The sequence below is a fragment of the Equus przewalskii genome, chromosome 16, assembly GCF_037783145.1.
Source record: "Equus przewalskii isolate Varuska chromosome 16, EquPr2, whole genome shotgun sequence".
In the NCBI taxonomy this organism is placed as follows: Eukaryota; Metazoa; Chordata; class Mammalia; order Perissodactyla; family Equidae; genus Equus; species Equus przewalskii.
This window is the reverse complement of record NC_091846.1, coordinates 13,148,096-13,166,507: the sequence shown is the minus strand read 5'-3', so window position 1 is coordinate 13,166,507 and position 18,412 is coordinate 13,148,096. Positions and strand designations below refer to the sequence as shown.

At 42.1% G+C, this 18,412-nt stretch overlaps 1 protein-coding gene across 1 annotated transcript in view; it reads left to right on the top strand.

The window, feature by feature from the left end:
• The window catches only part of LOC139076425 (uncharacterized), a 536,857-nt gene that overhangs the window by 502,308 nt on the left and 16,137 nt on the right, over positions 1-18,412 (top strand). Inside the window, exons 5-6 of the mRNA XM_070578757.1 lie at positions 8,508-8,571; positions 10,354-10,505. Of these exons, the coding sequence (XP_070434858.1) occupies positions 8,508-8,571; positions 10,354-10,505 (216 nt within the window). The remainder of the gene's footprint in view (positions 1-8,507; positions 8,572-10,353; positions 10,506-18,412) is intronic.

The window sequence follows — 18,412 nt, the reverse complement described above, 5'->3', positions numbered from 1 at the left end:
GTGACTGCTTATCATCTGGAGGTGGTGGTGGGGGCAGATGTGGGGGCAGCTGTGGAAGGAGGTGGGAAATTCCCAGTTCTTCTCTTCCACTTCTACTTCCTTTCAAACAGATACTCTGACGTTATATGATGTAAAGCTCTTTGCATAGTCAAATTGATCTGCCTTTCTCAGATATTTTCCTGAGAATTTTCACTAAGATGGGCTTAACTAATGATGGAAAGAATGTAATCCATCTGTGAAAAATCCCTAATCTTCATGGAAAAAAGAAATCAGATGCTAGGGGCTTTGTACATTTCACTTACCTCTGCTTCACTTCCTTTCCATTCATAAAATAATTGATTGCATGTGTATAAGGGAGAGAAGCCAACCCGACGTTTTTTACAAAATGCATCGCGCACTGTTGGTGTCCATTTATGATGGGATAATGAAGTCATGGAAAAATGGAGCTGCTGTTTAGTAAGCTTTTTAGTTGATGAAGATAGTTACATGAATAATGAAAGTAGCAATCAATATTTTTTGAGTTCTTACTATGTACAAGGCTCATTGGTAAACGGCTTTCTTTATATGCATTTGGTCATTAAATTCGTCCAACAATTATACGAGGTAGTTACTGTTATTATCTTATCATGTCTAAAACGGAATCCTGGATTCCACTTTCCAAAATCTGTTCTTCCCCAGGACTTCTTCTTCTCAGTAAATGATATCACCAGGTACTGAACTGGTCTGGGCACGGGCCCGAAAATGAGTCACCTTTGGTTCAGCTCCTTCCCTTTGCCTCCCACATCCAATTTGATAACAGATTCCACCAAATACGACAGCAAGTTTCCTAACTCAGTCTCTTTGATATGATTCCTGCTTACCTCTCAGACCTCACCCTCCCATCGCTCTTCTCCCTGCTCACTTCCCAGCGACTAGCTTTTCTGTTCCTTAAATGTGTCACCCTTGGAAAAGTATGTTTAATTTATCTCGAGTCCTTCCATTTTGCTCAAAGTCGATTGCCATAACAGCCTAAACACCATCACGTCCAGCTCAGAATATGGAAATAACCTCCTGACTGGTCTATATGCTTTCACTCTTGCTGTCTTATTAAGATCCAACAGTGAGCATGAACCTTGAATCATTCATCTAATCACATCACCCAGATGCTTAAATCTCTCGTGGCTTTGCATTTCTCTTAGAAGAAATCCATATTTCCTAGCTCGTCCTCTTGATCTGATTGCTGCCTGCCTCTCACACTCCCACTTGTTATCACTATCTCCCTCGCTCTTTATGTCCCAGACATATTGGCCTTTTTTCTCTTCCTTGAACACGTCCCACTAATTTCTGCCTCAGAGCTTTGAACTTACTGCTTCTTCCTCTTGGGAAACACTTCCCGTGTCTTCACGAGATTGGCTCCTCATCATGGTCATGATTTTAATTTCTAAGTTAAAAATAAATAGTAATCAAAGAGGAATAATGTGAAGCCACATTTGCTGCACTATTGGGAGATAGTCGAAGGACAGGTTTGGGAGGAGTTTGAGGACAGACAAAGCAGCAGATCTTAAAGAGGGGGGACTTTGAATTTTACTTACAGGAGTTGGGCTGAGCCTGAGTGTACAGACACCTCTTGGGGAGAGATGATGTGCATCTTTCTCAGATTTGGTCATAATCATCATAAACAAAAATTAAATATTATGTGTTCATATTGCCTTACCTACTCTGATCAATGCCAACACTGTGTGGAAGAAAACCAGAGTGTATAGAGCTGGGAAGTCAATAGAATAGATAAATTACCCCTACAGTTAGGGAAACTCAGGTTTATAGAGATGAGTTAAGCCCTGACAAAGGTTAAAATTAATTGGAAGAGACAGAACTTAAACCCAGAACTGTCTGATTTCAAAGGACTTACTGTTCCTCCAATAATGTGCTGGCCAATGGTGTGCTCTCACTTCATTCTTTTTCTATGGCATTTCATCTGAATCGCCTCATTTAACATAAGATTAAATATACTCTTCCCTAATGTTTCGAGTGTACATATTTTGCCTTATCAAAACATTTGGAAGTTCCTTGAATCCACTGACCAGTCTTTCATAGTCTTTGGCACATAGAAGGTTCTTCATAAACTTTTTTTGGTAGTTGTATTTCTCTTGTATCCTTAGAGACATTTGACCAACTTGCTATTAAATTCTTGCTGAAGTTATCAGTAGCTATGCTGCTATTTTTTATGGAAAAAATGATACTATATAAAACAATTATTAGGACACAAAGTTCAATTTAAACAGGATGAATGTCGAGTTTCTCTGAATGAACGTACATACATACCTACACACATACATTCATCTACTCTACTCTCAAATCCCTCACAAGGAGATTTCTTAATGGAATGATGATAAATCATTGTAAATCATCATTTCCACAATTGGATTGGCCTTATCCAACTGAATGGGGAGCAGTCTGAAAATAAAATATAATATCAGAATTATGGCGAGAGCTTGAAAAAGTAAGTGCCATTCCTCAAACTTGATCAGTTTTCTTGGACTCATGTCCATGGATTATCTCACATAACTGCTTATCTCAAGTACTCTATGGTGAGAAGGTTTTCCCACTTATGGCCAGTGCGTCTGAGTCACCTCCACTATCAATGGGTGACTGAGAAATGGAATGTACAGTCAGTGCATTACTTCAATCAGGTGGTTCTTTACTCATTTGCTAACTCATTCATTCAGTGTTGATGAAACTCATATAGGCCTGGCCTTGCCTGACCCTGGAAAACTGATAAAGGGGCATACTATAAATTCCTAGGCCATGAAATATAAGTATAGATAATAGAAGTTTGATCCAATACTGGCATGGCAAGCATTTTGAGGCTAGGAACCTGGCTATGAAACTGCATTTTTCTCACTCAGTTGAGTTGCAAAATTATTTTCTTAAATAGTGGAAAAAGGTATTTCTGGGTGCTGACATGGCTGTGGATATAAAAGAAAGCAAATTCACCATCCTCAGCTTCTCTGACATGGAAGATGTCTCACTTTGTGTGGCCTGCCAATACTACAAAAATTTGGGCATATCTCTGTCAGGTACAAAAAGAAGCAGTGGGGAGCGACATTCACTTCCAGAATCCTTGTCTGATTGATAACCTTTGCAGAGTTCATTAGCTACCTCGGGAGTAAAACAAAGAAAGGTAACCTTGAACTAAATCCACATTGCTATTCTCTCCCATCCTCTAATATGAAACAGTTATCTTGTTCTGACTTATTGCAACTATTCTATGTGTTGAGAATGCAAAGATAATTAAGCTGAATCCCTTTCCTTGACAAGTCTTGAGCTACAGCTGTGTTAAACACACACATGCACACTCATATTCATCCACACATCCACACAAATACATATAAGATGCCACAGAAGTGGTGAGGAGGGAGCAACTAATTCTGTCAGGGTTAGGGGCCGGTGGGGGTTGAAGAGAAGAAAGAAAGGGCGTCTGAGAATTCTTGAATGGGTCTTGAAGATTGATAAGGAGTTCTTCAGACTGACCAAGAATGAATGACACCCAAGGCAGAGGAAACAGGGTGTCGAAAAAGAGAGCAGAAGGGTATAACATGTTGAACCTATGGTTGCAGATGGTAGTTGCAGCCTATGACTGATGAAGTCCTTAGAGAGAGTGAAGACAGCAATTAGAACTCATAGGGCAGAATCCTTGGAAACGCTAACATTTAGGGAGATGAAAATCCCTAAAAAGACTGAAAAGGAGCATTCAAGGGGTCACCTGGTGGCTTATAGGTAAGTTTCCATGCTCCTCTTCAGCAGCTCAGTGTCATGGGTGCAGACCTAGCACCACTTGTCAAGCCACACCATGGTGGCATCCCACATAAAATAAAGGAATATTGGCACAGATGTTAGCTCAGTGACAATCTTTCTCACTGGGGAAAAACAAAAGGAGCATTCAATAGGTATTTGGAGAACCAGGAGAGAATGATATTGAAGGAGCCCAGGGAGGAGCTGTTGAGTGGAAGGCATCTAACGGAGCTGGCAATTAGATGATCGTTGGTTTTTCTTGCAGGGTGGCAAGGCCGTATTTAGTGGAATTGCGAGAGCAGAAAAGTTTGTATAATTTCAAGAATGAATGGGAGGAGAGAAAATGGAGACAATGACGTAGGCCACCCGTGTAGAAGGCTACTCTTGTAGGAATCCCAACACAAAAAGAAGGACAAGCTGGTACCTAGAGGGGATGCATACACCAGATTTGGTTTGCATTCAAGGAATTCCTGCAAGGAGTCAGCAGGAAGGGAAAAGTTAAAGACAAACTTAAAGAAGACATTGATTGCTGGAGGAATGAAAGGAAAGCACAGTGTTGATGGAAGAATGAGTTTGGGTGAGACAGGAGTGAGTCTCCATGACAGAAGTGAGGGAGGTAACTATGTAACCACAGGCCTACGAGGACCAGTTCAACTGACCCCATCTTATCAACAGAGTAATTAAGAGTTGTCTTTCAGGAACTGAGAGTCCCCCTTGTCCAGTTCAGGCTGGTTGAGACCACCAGCCCATCAACCGGGCCTGCACAAACGCCCGATAAATGACCTTTTGGACGTCAAGGGGCTGACAACTCTACCCTTAGATCATATTAACACCACCATTTTGTGAATGTGTGTCCTATGAAGAGCCATGAAGCTTGACTATGCTTGCGCAGATCGTCAATTAGCTCACTTCTCCTTGCTTCCAATCAGCTATCTCCACACTTGAGAGCACCCTGCCCTTCATCCCATAAATGTTGCCCTAAGCCCTGGATCGGGGAGACAGATCTGAGACCATAGGCCTTCTGTCTCCACGCAGACAGATCTAGGAATAAAACTGTTTTCTTTCCCCTAAAGCTGAATGCCGTACCAATTGGCTTTTTCTGATGTGCCTCATGTAGAAGAACCCCATCTTTGTGTGGTAACAAACACAGGTGAGGATGGAAATGAGGAAAGAGGTTGAGGCTCCAGGCCTGCTGACAGCTATCTTATGTGAGAAGTAGGAAACAAGGTTTATAGCTTCAAATTATGAAATACGAGGATCATCTTAAAAATTCCAGAGATTGGAAACAAACAAGGAGAGATTTCTGGAGGAAGAGGACCATTGAATAAAGGCTGTAAGTTTGGCCCTGGATGTAAGCACAAGTTTGTCCCTTTAGAGGGAGGAAGGAAGAAGATCAAAGGGTCAACGCTCTTGCCAAATGAACCTCCACTTTCTAGGGAGGAGGAGCAGGGGGCTGCGCTGATTGCCAACTGAACTCTCTCTCCACAAACATGAGTACTTTTGGTGCCTTTATTCATGGAGCTTTTACATTTGAATAATTCAAAATACTTGATAAAATATTTGTTTTTTAATATAACATCTCAGTAGTGGTAATCAAAGAAAAAATAGATTTTAAGATGGAGCCATGAATAAAAGTTGTTTGCAAATCTAATTGAAGGGACAAAGTCTAAAGGAAAGCACGTAAAGGCTGATCTTTACCCGTCAAAGCAAACCTGTGGCAGTTTTGTATTTTGGAGTCTACGTATTTCTCTTCCCATTGCAACTGATATTCATGAAATGCAATGACAGGAGCCTAACAGCAATTTTAAAAAGATGAAGTATCGTTCCCTTAATTAATGTCTACAAAGAGATTTAATGATGAAAAGTGCCATTAAGTGCCAAGTATTATTAATTATTTTCTGCTATAGGAGGCATAGAGTCCTCATTATATAGTGTTTTAAATGTCATAAAATATTTACAAAATAAGTTAAAAAAATGAAAACAAGCTGAATAAAAAGGCATTTTCCATTTTAGGTGAAACTAAGATCAAAACCCAAAGGAAAACTCATTTGCATCACACGTGAGGAGCCTTCAATAAATGCTCCAACGATGTCTGGCACTTTGCTCGTTCTTTTTCCACATCCCTTGTACTTCTGCTGTCTGCATAAGCCGAGGCAGGGTACTACTTAAAATTTTGGCACAAATGTTAATTTTATCTGACGGCAAACACATCTGGCATCCCACCCTTTCCAGCTTTGTCTAGCCACCTACTTTGGGGCTATCCCTTGAGGACGAGGTCTCTGAACTAGCTTCTAAAATTCCCTGGCTTTAGGGGAGGAAAAACTCAGAACTGTTTGTAATCTCTGGGTCTGGTCTAGGCTGGAATCCATCCTCAGTCCAGTCTCAGGTTGGTCCAGAATTAACAGGTCAATACCCTTATTTAGTTGAACACTGACTTTGTGCACTATACTGTGCCAGTTCCACAAATTATACGTTGTCTACTAGAGAACTTTACTTCCCTAATTACTATTGTCTTAGTCTGTTTGGGCTGCTATAACAAAATACCATAGACTGGGTGACTTAAATGTTTGTTTCTCACAGTTGTGGAGGCTGGGAGGTCCAAAGTCAAGGTGCCGGCAGATATGGTGTCTGGTGAGCACCTGCTTCCTGGTTCTCACATGGCTGTGTCCTCACATGGAGGGAGGGGCAATGGAGCTCTCTAGGGTCTCTCTCTCTCTTTTTTTTAATATTGGCACCTGAGCTCACATCTGTTGCCAATCTTCTTTTTTTTCTTCTTCTTGTCCCCAAAGACCCCCAGTACATAGTTATATATTCTAGTTGTGGTCCTTCTGGTTGTGCCATGTGCCACCTCAGTGTGGCCTGATGAGCGGTACCATGTCCGCGTCCAGGATCCGAACTGGCAAAACCCTGGGCCACTGAAGTGAAGCACGTGAACTTAACCACTCATTCACAAGGCCTCTGTTCTTCTGACCTAATCACCTCCCAAAAGCCCCACCTCTAAACACGATCACAGTGGGGATTAGGTTTCAACACATGAATTTTCGGGGGACACAAACGGTCTATAGAAACTATTTTATTATAGGCCAAGCCTTATATTTTCTTGTGAGAGAGAGCCAAAGTAGGGAAGTTCAGCTGGCAGGAGAAAGTATTAAACTTTTGACTTTTTAGATTTTCTCTGAAGGCCCATGTGCTCTAACCATTTATGGAATTACCTTGGCTACACAAGGGACCAGATGTTCTTGGGGTTGCAACCCATTGTTCCTGCATTTAGCCTCCTGGCTGGCTGGTCGCTTGCTTGGATTCAGCCCAGGACAGATGGCATCACACTAAATCAGGGGAGGATGACGCATGGTTTCCTGATCTTCCTTCAAGTTGCTACTTTGCTTGTAAGAGCTCATTTCCTGGGAGTCCAAATAATTACATTTCACCTGTACTATGTACTCCATAATTACATTATTTTCTTAACTATGCTTGATGACAAAGTTATCAAAATTCAACATGATCAAAACCAAAATAAAATCTGGAAGCAAAATGTCTCTCGCTGTATCATCACAGTAATTTATAAATAGGACATTTTGTACATTTCCTGGAAAGGAAGTAACTAGATCCTTGGTTAAAACTACTCTGATAGTTGGCTACTTTGGAACCAAATGGTGAAAGTTTTAGAAATACTGTGGCTTCTCCTTAGCATTAGTGAGTGTGTCTAGGGAGTATCTCCCCAGGATTGGAGGGTGGGTGGTGCTAAAGAAGCGTCCAAGGGTGGCGGAGAGGACATTCACAGTAATGCAGCTCGGTGAAGCTGAATAGAGTTTCACTCTGATTCCTTGTTCTTCCTATTCTCCGGCTCCCTCTCCCTCGGCCCCTTTCACCTCCTCCTTCTCCTCTTCCTTCTGCTTGAGCTTTTGTTTCTTTTCCTCTTCCTCTTTCCTCTCTCCGTTTTTCCTCCTTCATGGGCATTCAATCAACATATCCTGACTTGATGTGAATAGAAGGCGCCTGTATTCCCTAAATTTTTCTTCTTCCTGAAAATTCCAGGCAGTTGAGACAGGATATCTAATAGTAGCAAAAGCTTTTGGATATATACCAAGTAAGCCTTGCAAAGATATTTAAAGATACTGAGCTTTGATCAAGGACACTGGCACCAGCTTGTGCTTAGATTGTGCCTGTGGAATTTCAGTGGGGCTTGTTCACATTCGGGCTCTCTGCTAGTAACAGGAGGAGTTGCACTTAGAATATGCAAGAGAAAAATTTCGTTCAAAAATGCATAAGATAATTTGATGGGGGCTTTTACCATTTTCCAGATGAAGCAGTTTTTCTGGTTATGGTTTGCTGGGAGTTCTCTGCAGCAGGTGATCCTCAGAAACCTGACTTTGACAGCTCTCCTTACTCTGTCTTTATTCTCACGTATCCCATCACTTGAGGGTAGCCAAACCCAATAGAGGATTTTTCAATGTATGAAATGGCAGTGTCTGCTTCAAATGATAAGTTCTAAGAATTGGCTTTACGTTTGGCTTTACATAGAAGCAGCAGGGGAAAGTATGATTTGAATAACGTGCTGTAAGAGACACTGGGGGCACTACCCTGTCTCTCGCTAACTCCTCTTCCCTAGTGACTGAAACACCGCCTTTGGACATGCTTCTTAGGGGTCCCTCTCATTAACGAAGTCTGCGTGAAATGACCTGTTCAAGTAATTCTTACAAGGGAAATGGGAACTCATTGTTTCCTTTTCTCTCTAGAGCCTTGGAGATCTCTAACTGCCTATAGAAGAAGTGATACTGAGGAGGAAGGAAACAACCCCAGGTGAGTCAGGAGGCACGAAAGGCTGACTTTACCTGCTTTACAGTTCAGGGGAGGGTTGGCTTTTATCTGAGATGCTGTCTGGGTACCAGGGATCTTGTCCATTGGAGGGAGCCTCTTCTCAATGTTTTGGTGAAAGGAATTTCCACAATAGCTATTTTGTGCTTCTAGGTCAAGGTGTTCTAGGTCTTAGGACACTGGGGTATGGTCCTCTGCAAAACATCGCTGTTCTCAAGCTGTCTGCATGTGAGATTGTGTATCACACCAAAGAACTTATTTTTGCTTATTATCTTTTGTAAGACACCAAGTGTTAAAGATACTCACCTCATCAGGGCAAGTGAGCCATTTAGTGCCACTGAATATCTTAGCCCTGTGACGCACTGCAGGCCTCCAGCCTGGATATTTTATTACCTTCTATGCAGATATATTGAAATGAGATGCTCATCACCACAGGTTTCTCCCCATTGTACATATCCACATTCACTCTCTGCACTGGAATTGTCTGCCTAACGGCCATATGGGAACAATTTTTCTTGCCAACACTCACAGACTTATAGGATTTCTATTTTGCATGGCTTTATGCCACATATTTAGCTTAAAGGCAGGTAAAACAAATTTTAAAAAACAACCCAGCCCCACCAGAGAAGAAAGAAAAAGGAATGAAAATATAAGCAGATGATTTGCACTGTAGGACGAAAAGCGGAAATTTTTTGTTGCAGATGGTGTATATAACGTAGTATTTCTTTGAATGTCCCTTTCTATGGACTGCAGTGATTGCTCATTTGTACTGAGGAAAGGTGCTTTAGATTAATTTTGGAAACTTCAATACTGCACTGTGCTAAATTTTAATTATTTCACTTCCTGCTTGGTATACTAATGTTGTGATTACCCTTGAAAGTGTGTTACCGACGATGATTTATGCAAAACCCAGTTAGCTCCACAGCTCCATCAGTTTCAATTAAAACAAGCCACGGAGGGAGCGTGCGGCTGCCGTGGTGGCTGTGGGTTGGCAGACTCTCACCAGCAGGTACAGTCCATTTACTTAAAGCATCACCTTTGTTTATCATTCTGGAACCATCTCTTCCATGGTGCAACTAACCACTGAGAGGAAATTGTCGAGATTTGGTCTGCTAGCCTTGGATTCAGGCTGAAACCATCCAGGAAAATGTATTTTATCTGTACTTGTCTGCTGATATAGGACGTTTTGGGCCAATCTTTCCCCCTTTTGAACTGTCCAAGAGCAGACATGGCCAAAAGAACTATTGGGAGTTATCGTTTTCTGATTTCAATGAACAGTGTTTGGTCTGTCTCCAGGGATTGTGATCATATGGAGTGAGTCACAAAGTATGTGCTTTCTACTGGGAAGCACTGTTTCTGGAGCTCCTTTATCTAAATGACTTCAACTATCGAGAGGTCACAGGGTTTTTCATGGTGCATCCCCAGGACGCAGTTCCTTTAATTACTAATTTGGTGGCACGGTTATTGAAATCTCCTGTCTACCTGGCAGCCCTTCCTAAATCTATTCCAAACGATGTCACTAAGTTGGCCTGCCAGGTCCACGAGGGCTCTTCTTTCTGAGTACCAGAGAGACAGGCAGCCAAACCTGATTTCAACGGCAGTTTCATTTTAATCACATTTGGAAATTCTTGACTACAGGCTGCCCATTTATAAAGGCAAGGGAGCCTGTACCTGCCAAGTGAGGGCTCCCTGGACAGCCTGCCAGGACCAGGACCTGATTTCCAGCACAGAAAGTGAAGTGCATCCACCTTTATCTTTTTTTTACAGAGACCCACAGGTTGGATGGAATCATAGAATGGTGGCGCTGGGAGAGCCAAGGCTCTTCAAGCTCAGGCGTGGTTTCAAATTGATCCTTCTTTCTCACTTCATCTTCTGCCGGCTCCCCTCATACGCTCTGCACCTGGCACACACACTTGAAGGTACTGAGAGCATCCCCGCCTCGAGGCTTTTCCCCTGCCTGCACTCTGCACCTGAAAAGCCATGCTCATATATTTTGAATGGTGTTTTTTGTTTTTGTTTTTGTAATCCTTTAAGCTCAAATGTTTCATCCTCAAGGCCTTTGACCACCATATTATTCTCCATCCTATCTTGTTTATTTCTCTTATGGCACTTACCATGGTTTGGAAGTTTCCTTCTACATTGTCCGACCCTCCTGCTACAGTGTAAGCTCCATGAGGGTTATTTACCACGGCCTGCCCGGCCTGTAGCACAGAGTCAGCATGAAGCGGAGGAAGCGTCACTGTTTCAGTCTCCTGTGATCAGGAAGCAGACTTTCCAATCCAGCTACAAGTCACATTCCCACTCACTCAAAAGGCATTTATTTATTTACCACTGTACGAACCACGCCCTAAGAGGTGCTTTTCCAGGCAGACTCTTATTGATCTGTTTGTGGAAGGCAATGTCTTGCTGTGCTCAGTGTAGACTTCGAGTTGAGATCCACCGTGCCCATTTGGGGGGTTAGCATTTGTACTCAGGAGAAGCGTCATTAGCTGGCACAATAATGGTTCATGCCCCTGTCTGTCGTTGCTTCCCTGGACATACTGTCATGCCATATTCCAGTGATGGCCACCCTCTGCCCCTAGCAAGGAGAGTTGACAAATTAGCTTAATCTCACTCACTCTCCAAACACTAACCTGTACCATCCTTGTATTTGTCTCCCTTAACTGTCCTTTTGTTGACATTTAGTTGCAATATCGTCAATTTATGTCCTCTTTCTCCATCTACCAATACTGTACCATTTCCTTCTGTTTTTACAACCTAATCCTTGAAAACACACACTTCTTGTGATATTCATGCCCTTAACCTTGACTTCTTAACTCTCTCCTCACCCCATCTTTCCCTGTGGCACCATCAGGCCCCCTGTTAAGTTCTCTGTTCTTCTCCACAAAGCAGAAGCTGCATTCCAGGTCTCTCCCGTGTTTCTTCCTCTGCCCCTCAACTGGCCTGACCACAACCCTATTCCTATGTCGTATTTGCAGTGTGACCTGCACAAAGGGACAATGCCTAGGGCCTACAGGAGGCTTAAGGACACTGATTTTGTCATCAGACAGTTGCTCCGGTCCTGGTGCTCCCAGCTTCTAGCTTTGTAATCTGATGAAAGTCGCAACTGCTGTGAGAATTGACTCCTGCATAAAGATGAAATAATAAAACTTCATGATTTTTATTGTGAGAATTAAATAATGTATAATGGCCTTAGCGAAGTTTGGCACACAGAACATAGACAATAAAGTCAGCTATTTCTTTAGAATAGTGTTGGGAGGTTCTTCACCATCGAATAACCAAAGCCTAAAAGTACAGCATTAGTAGTTTCTTTCTTTGGAATAAGCATTCCTTTCGTGGTCCTTTAGGAAACAATATACCCTTAGGGCATTGTATCCATCAGGATTCTGACAGGAAACAGATGGCACACTCAAAAAGTTTTAACTAAAGAGATTTTAATAAAAGGTGTGGGCAGAATTGAGAGGAACTCATAAGGGATGAGGAAGCTCCCAGGGCCCAACAACAGCAAGGAGCTAATACTGCCCGTAGAAAATAACACGGTGCCATTCCAACAGCAGGGAATAATACAGAATAAAATTGCAGCTCATTGTTTGAGCTCCCACCCTGTGTCAAGTTATGTGCTAGGCTGATTGACGGCTCTAAAAGAGCTTATAGTCAAGTGGGGTGGTGGGGGACACAAGCTACTAACTGCAGTGGTCCTCAGACTCCAGCTTGCATCAGAATCAGGCGTGGGACTTATTAAAACACAGACTGCTGGGCCCCAGCCCCAGAGTCTCTGATCCAGGAGCTCTGGGGTGGGGCCTGAGAATTTGCATTTCCAACAAATTCCTGGATGATGCTGATGCTGCTGGTCCAGGGCCCCACTTTGAGAAGCATTGAACTGTGACAGTATAACAGGATACTAAATACAACTATTCCTACAGTTTGGGGAGCAATGCCCTCAAATTTGGAGAACAAGTGACAGATCAGCTATGCAGAAGAGGCTACGTGTGTGTAAAGCTGCCTTCATAACGCTTAGCTCACTAATCCCTTCAAGGCTGTTTAAGTTTAGGCTGGGAAATGGATCCGAGAGCCCCGTGGTAAGGGCTACTCTAGAGATAACCATCAGAATACCTTGGTCAAGTGGAGGGGCTTTCAAGAAATCCATGTGATAGGTGTCTCCTGGAATTTGGGGGGTGTAGGAACTGGTTCCCTGATACACAGCTGAAAAATTTAAAAGCACAAGGCCGGCTAGAGAGGTGCAAGCAAAGACACAGGCAGTATTGGGAATGGCCTACACTTCCGTGGCTTGCTGGGGCAAAGATGGGTGAGTTTTTCCCTAGGTCTAATGGACTATCAAAAAACCACTAGCCTGGAGTTGTCTTAAAGAAGATTCTGTCAGATTCATAACCCAAAATATAAAATGATTATCCACAGGTCCATACTGATATAAACAAATGATTGAATAAATAAACAAATGGATGAGAATAGACAAATCTCCCATGCAGAAGAATTCCAAATAATCTCTGTAGCTACTTTCCTCAAAGTGGTGGAGCATAACTCCCCCTCCCTCAGTGTGGACTGCACATAGTGACTTCCTTCTAAGGAGCACAGGGTGGAAAGGGAGAAACATAGAGTCACTCTCGAGGAGAGAAACCTGACAAACACAACCTCAGTCAGGTGATCAAGGTCAACATCCACCGTGATAAGTCATGATGAGAGCATGTACCCTTGATACCGTATGATGACAATGCCACTTTACCTCTGTGGTCTTCTTCCCCCGAAGCCCGTAACCCCAGTGTAATCGTGAAAGAACATCAGACAAATCTCAATTAAAGAGATTCTACAATATAGCTGACCAACAGTCCTCAAAACTGTCAAGCTCATCAAAACCAAGAAAAGTCTGAGAAACCCTCACAGCTAGAAGAGGCCTGAGGAGACATAATGAATAAATGCAATGTGGTGTCCTAGATAGGATCCTGAAACAGTAAAAGGATATTGAGTAAAAAAATAAGAAAATCTGAATAAAGTAGACTTTACTTAATAATGAAGTTTAGATGTTGGCACATTAGTTGTGTCAAATGTCCCATACTAATGTAAGAGGTTAACAATTTTGGGAAACTAGATATAGAGTATAGGGGAACTCTCTGTACTGTCTTTACAACTTTTCCATAAATCTAAAACTATTCTAAAATTAAAAGTTTGTTTTAAAAATCATCCACCCAGTTGATCATCTGAGGGGCAAGGTGAGGATTGGAGGACGATCCTGCTGGGGGGATGGGCATAAGCCAGGGGTGAAGGGAGTCATTTATGGCCAGCTGGAAGAAGCTTAGCTTGTTCAGGGAATGAAAGTAAGATGGTCTCGGTGGCAGAGGAAGGACAGGGTGGCTCTCTGAAGACCCCACCAAATCCCCACCAAAGAAAGAACCAACGTTTGGTCATCAGACATACACAGTTGGCCTTAACTCCAGAATACAACCGCATTAGCCATGTGACACTAGAACTTTCCGCTGAATTCACTACTGTCACTCTCACTCCCCTGTGCTCTCCACCCCCAAACAAGCAGTAGCCTAAATAAGTAGTTACTAAGTGAGAGAGAAAGAGGAGCAAAGAAGAGAGAAGAAACCAACCACCCGTGCACTTGGTAGAATTTGAAGCCCCCATGTGGCCTGAATGATAAGAAGGGTTAAGCTTTGTGTTGAATGACAGAATCAATTACTGATAGTTGATTTGTCTAGACTTTCAGTTTCTACAAGCATACACCATTTGTTAAAACTTGAGAATGAGTGGAAAAGCTACAGGATCTCCCCAAGACTATACAGAAGAATAAAGGGAAAAAACTGTATTCAAAAGCTCATGTTAAAAAGGCGTTAAGGACAAAAAATCAAGTTGCTTTCTGCTTGTATCCTACTCTGTTCAGCTTGTTCAAATAACTTGTTACAATTCATTGTACTGTGTTCTATTGAAGATGTAAGTAGGAGAAGTAGGAAAAATTATAGAGGTAACATTTCAGGTAGATTGGAGTGATGAATATGAGTTTTCCACTGAGGGGTACTGAATTAAAGCAAAGGGGAGGAATTTCCAGGTCGCGTGTGGGTGTGTGCACGTGCACACATGCACAAGCACACGTACACCCTACAGCAGAACACAGGAGCAAAGGCAGGGGCGTGATCAGTGCAGGGCAGGCCTGAAGCACAGTTCAGTGCAGCTGGGGGCTAAGGATATGTTACCTGTTCCTTGCTAAGAAGAGACTTGCAGTAAAGAATGTGGTGTAACTTCTCCAAGAGAAAGTTAACATGGACCTGGCATGGAGAAGATGAGGGAATGGATCAAATTGACATTTCTTGAGTAAAATGAATTCCTCCTGGAGATTTTGTGATGTGAGGCGTAAAGGAGCAACAGGAATCAAAGCCAACTTTCCGTTTCAAGACCTGATATGGTTGATTAATGACACCAAAAATCAACATGGGGAAATCAAGGAGAGCAGGTTGGATGTGGGTCAATGTGTGGTTCCAGGTAGTCAGCTCGGTTGGAGACTCTCAGGGGACATCCAGGAAAAACCATTATGCCACTCAGAGTGCGAATTAATTTCTTAGTAAACTCGTATGCTTCCTTGTAAGCCTAGCTAAAGCGTGCCTTCCTCTCAAAGCTTCTCCGATAACGCTTTATTCTTATTCTCCTCTAGTCCCTTATTTCCCTCCAAAGCACAATCAATCACTCCGTTCTATGTCATCAACACTGAACAAACCTCTAATACAGTACTTAAATCAATGCTTCATCAGTGAAAGGGAATTCCTTTCCCTCTAATTAAAACTTGCTTTTAGAGGAAGATCTAATATATTTAATTACTAATTAATTAATTACTAATGAATAAGAAGTAAAGAATTGACAAGTCATGTGTTGTCTTGTGGTGGCCATTATATTTCCATTTTAATATGACTCAACCTAGAGCATTGTGGGAGAAAATTAGAGTCAGGGCAATGACAAGATTATCCAGGGTATCAAAAGTGGGCTTGAGTTTTAAAATGTTGAGAAATGTTGTCCTGGGCCAATGACCTGTTGTCTGATGATGACATCGTAGACCTCGGCTCACAAGGGAAAGGTCACCCCACACACAGGTTTGTCCACTGGAAGCACGTGAGCACACCTGCACCTGGCCCTGCATCTTTAGGTACCAACCAAGTGATGGGATCCATCTCACCTCTGTTTTCACTTGGGGACTGTTCACATTTACATGTCTCCTGGCTTTCCTTAAAACATGAAGGCTATATTGTAAGCCTTTTTTCTAGATTCCTCTTTCCCATAAATACCTTCCCATTGAGCATCCAAAAGGGAATTGAACCTTCTGGGGGCTCCCAACTTGCCAGATCAGTATTTTTATATGGTTGCAAGTCTGTTTGTACGGTGCACACAGAAATAAAAATATTATTCTCCATGGTATCAACTGTTTTTCTCATCCTTAGATTTAATGGTAAAGCTAGTAACCTTCTGTAATATTTAATAGAGTTTATTCAAATGCAGCCCAATTTTCTCCTGAAATAACATTCCGCTTTAAGCACTAGAATTTGTATGCCAAATTTGGCCCTATAAAAATAACGGAAGATATAAATTTTTACCACTGAGTTATAGGTTTTGGAAAAGAGAAGGCTAGTAATGAAAAATGTCGTGCAAACTGAATAACTAATGCCAATAACAAATGCCGTCTCCGTAATGCATCTTACACACGGTGGAATTAGCATGCGGGGCACATCCGAGCTCAGCGCTGAATGAGGTGCAAGCTTGCTCACTCAGCACCTTTGGTTTTCGGACTCTATCATCTTGCTTACTTAGTAAATTTAATGTTGTGTAATTTATTTTTTATTGCCTCATTTGTAAGTTTCTCTTGCCTCAACCTAAGATATCTTTAGGGGCTTAGACTGCCTATTACACTGAGATATTCATTTTTATCAAAGGATAAGAACTCTTGTTAAGTAGGATGAGCAGCAAGCACTGCAGTTTATTGGAACCAAGAAAGAAGATGCCACATTGTGCTCAGAAATTATCAAAACAAGGATGGATGGAGGGCCAGAGAATCACAAAGCGTTAAGCAGTGAATACTGCCATCAACGAGAAGACCTCTAACAAATTATTAAAAGAAAATGCATTCCTATCAGCATCAGCATTTTTCCCTCTCATGAAAGATTAGAGTCTTTTATAAGCCATTTGCTCAGATATCATTTCTCTATTCAGAATATGTATATATATATATATATTTTCAGTTAGCACAAATCCTACTACTCTTCCTCTCTTCCACTTCCTAACCTCCGTCCCTTCTACTGTCATTACCATGAGGTGAATTTGACCTTGTAAATCAGCAATGGATCATAGTGCTCACGAAAGGACAAACACAGGGAAACATATGTTACAAAATGGCAAATCCAGAAACCTATTATCATGCTTCAGGGAAAAAAAATGGCAGTAATTAGAAAATTCAGATAAGTTTAAGGTCTAACCTATAGAGACAAGATTCTATAAACACTGGGTACTTGGTTAGCCATCTTATGCATCTGTAAGAGACGGTCCTATCATTTCAAAATTAAATCTGAGAGCAAACTAGGAGTTATAAAGAACCTACTAGGTGCCAAACTCTGGGGAGAGACGTGAAACAGCAATAACAATTTCTCTAAAAATTAGGACTAGGATAATGTTCTCATGAATGAATCAAATATGAATGGCAAGTGAGCCAGCTTCCCCGGAGTTCCAAGGCACAAGCACGTGAGCACCTGTCTCCACATCACTCCCCTCATAGAAGTGGAAACCACTCAATTTGCACTCATGTGTCCCGTCTGTCTATGACAACGGGGTCCTTGGAAGTCACTGCAAAATTGTCCAAGGTCTTATTCAGTGTTGGCGCTCGTATCTTGGGAGACAGGCACATGTATTGGTCATGAACATGGACTCGGGAGCTGGGTTATCTGGGTTTGCATCCAGGCTTTCTTGCTTACTAGTCGCTTGACTCTGGGAGAGCTACTTAACTACTCTGTACCTCATTTTCATCAGCCAAAAATGGGGATAATAAATTAATTAGCATAGAGGTGTTCTGAGGAGAGCATGAGTTCATGTGTGAAGTGCCCAAGACAGTGACTGCCAAATAGGAAGTATTCAGTAAAACAAGCTATGATTATTTTTATCACTTCCTGAAGGATGACAGGAAGATAAAAATTTCTAGTTCCTGATGGGAAACTTTGCATCATCTGTGGTATTTCTGGAAATACGAAGGTTGCAAGTAGTCCCTCGGTCAGAATATCTTTAGAATTTAGAGCAAGGAAGTTTAATGACAATGTAATGCAGGAGATAGAGGTAGGGTAGCTTTCTTGTTTTAATACACTTATTCTCTCTACACTTTGATGGTCTTTATTTTTATTTGATTTAAATTCCTCACAGCATCTTTCTCTCTCAGTGTTGAATTGTGTTGTGACGCGGTTATTACTAAGCTTGCCATCCCCTGAGGCGGCTGCATATGAACTGCCACAGCGCGTCTCCTTGCCTGCCTCCTTCCAGCCCAGCCCACCCAGCTCCCTCTGCCCTCCTTCATTTCTTTTTAGCGCGCCTGTGCCCTGCTGCTCCAGACTGAGATTCTGTTCTGGCAGCCAGCCTCACCATTTTCTCCAAATCCTTCACTTAAAAGCTCACCTCACCCAAAAAACCTTTCCAGAATGAAAATGGAACCTTGAAAGAGAGGAAGTGATGAACCGGAAAGCTACTATCTGCTTCAGCCCTCCTCGCGGCCGTACCTCCCTCTGCTCTTTAGAGCTTCCTAGGTCATACATTGCCCACTTCTCTTTATCCTTTCCTGTTTCTTTTGCTA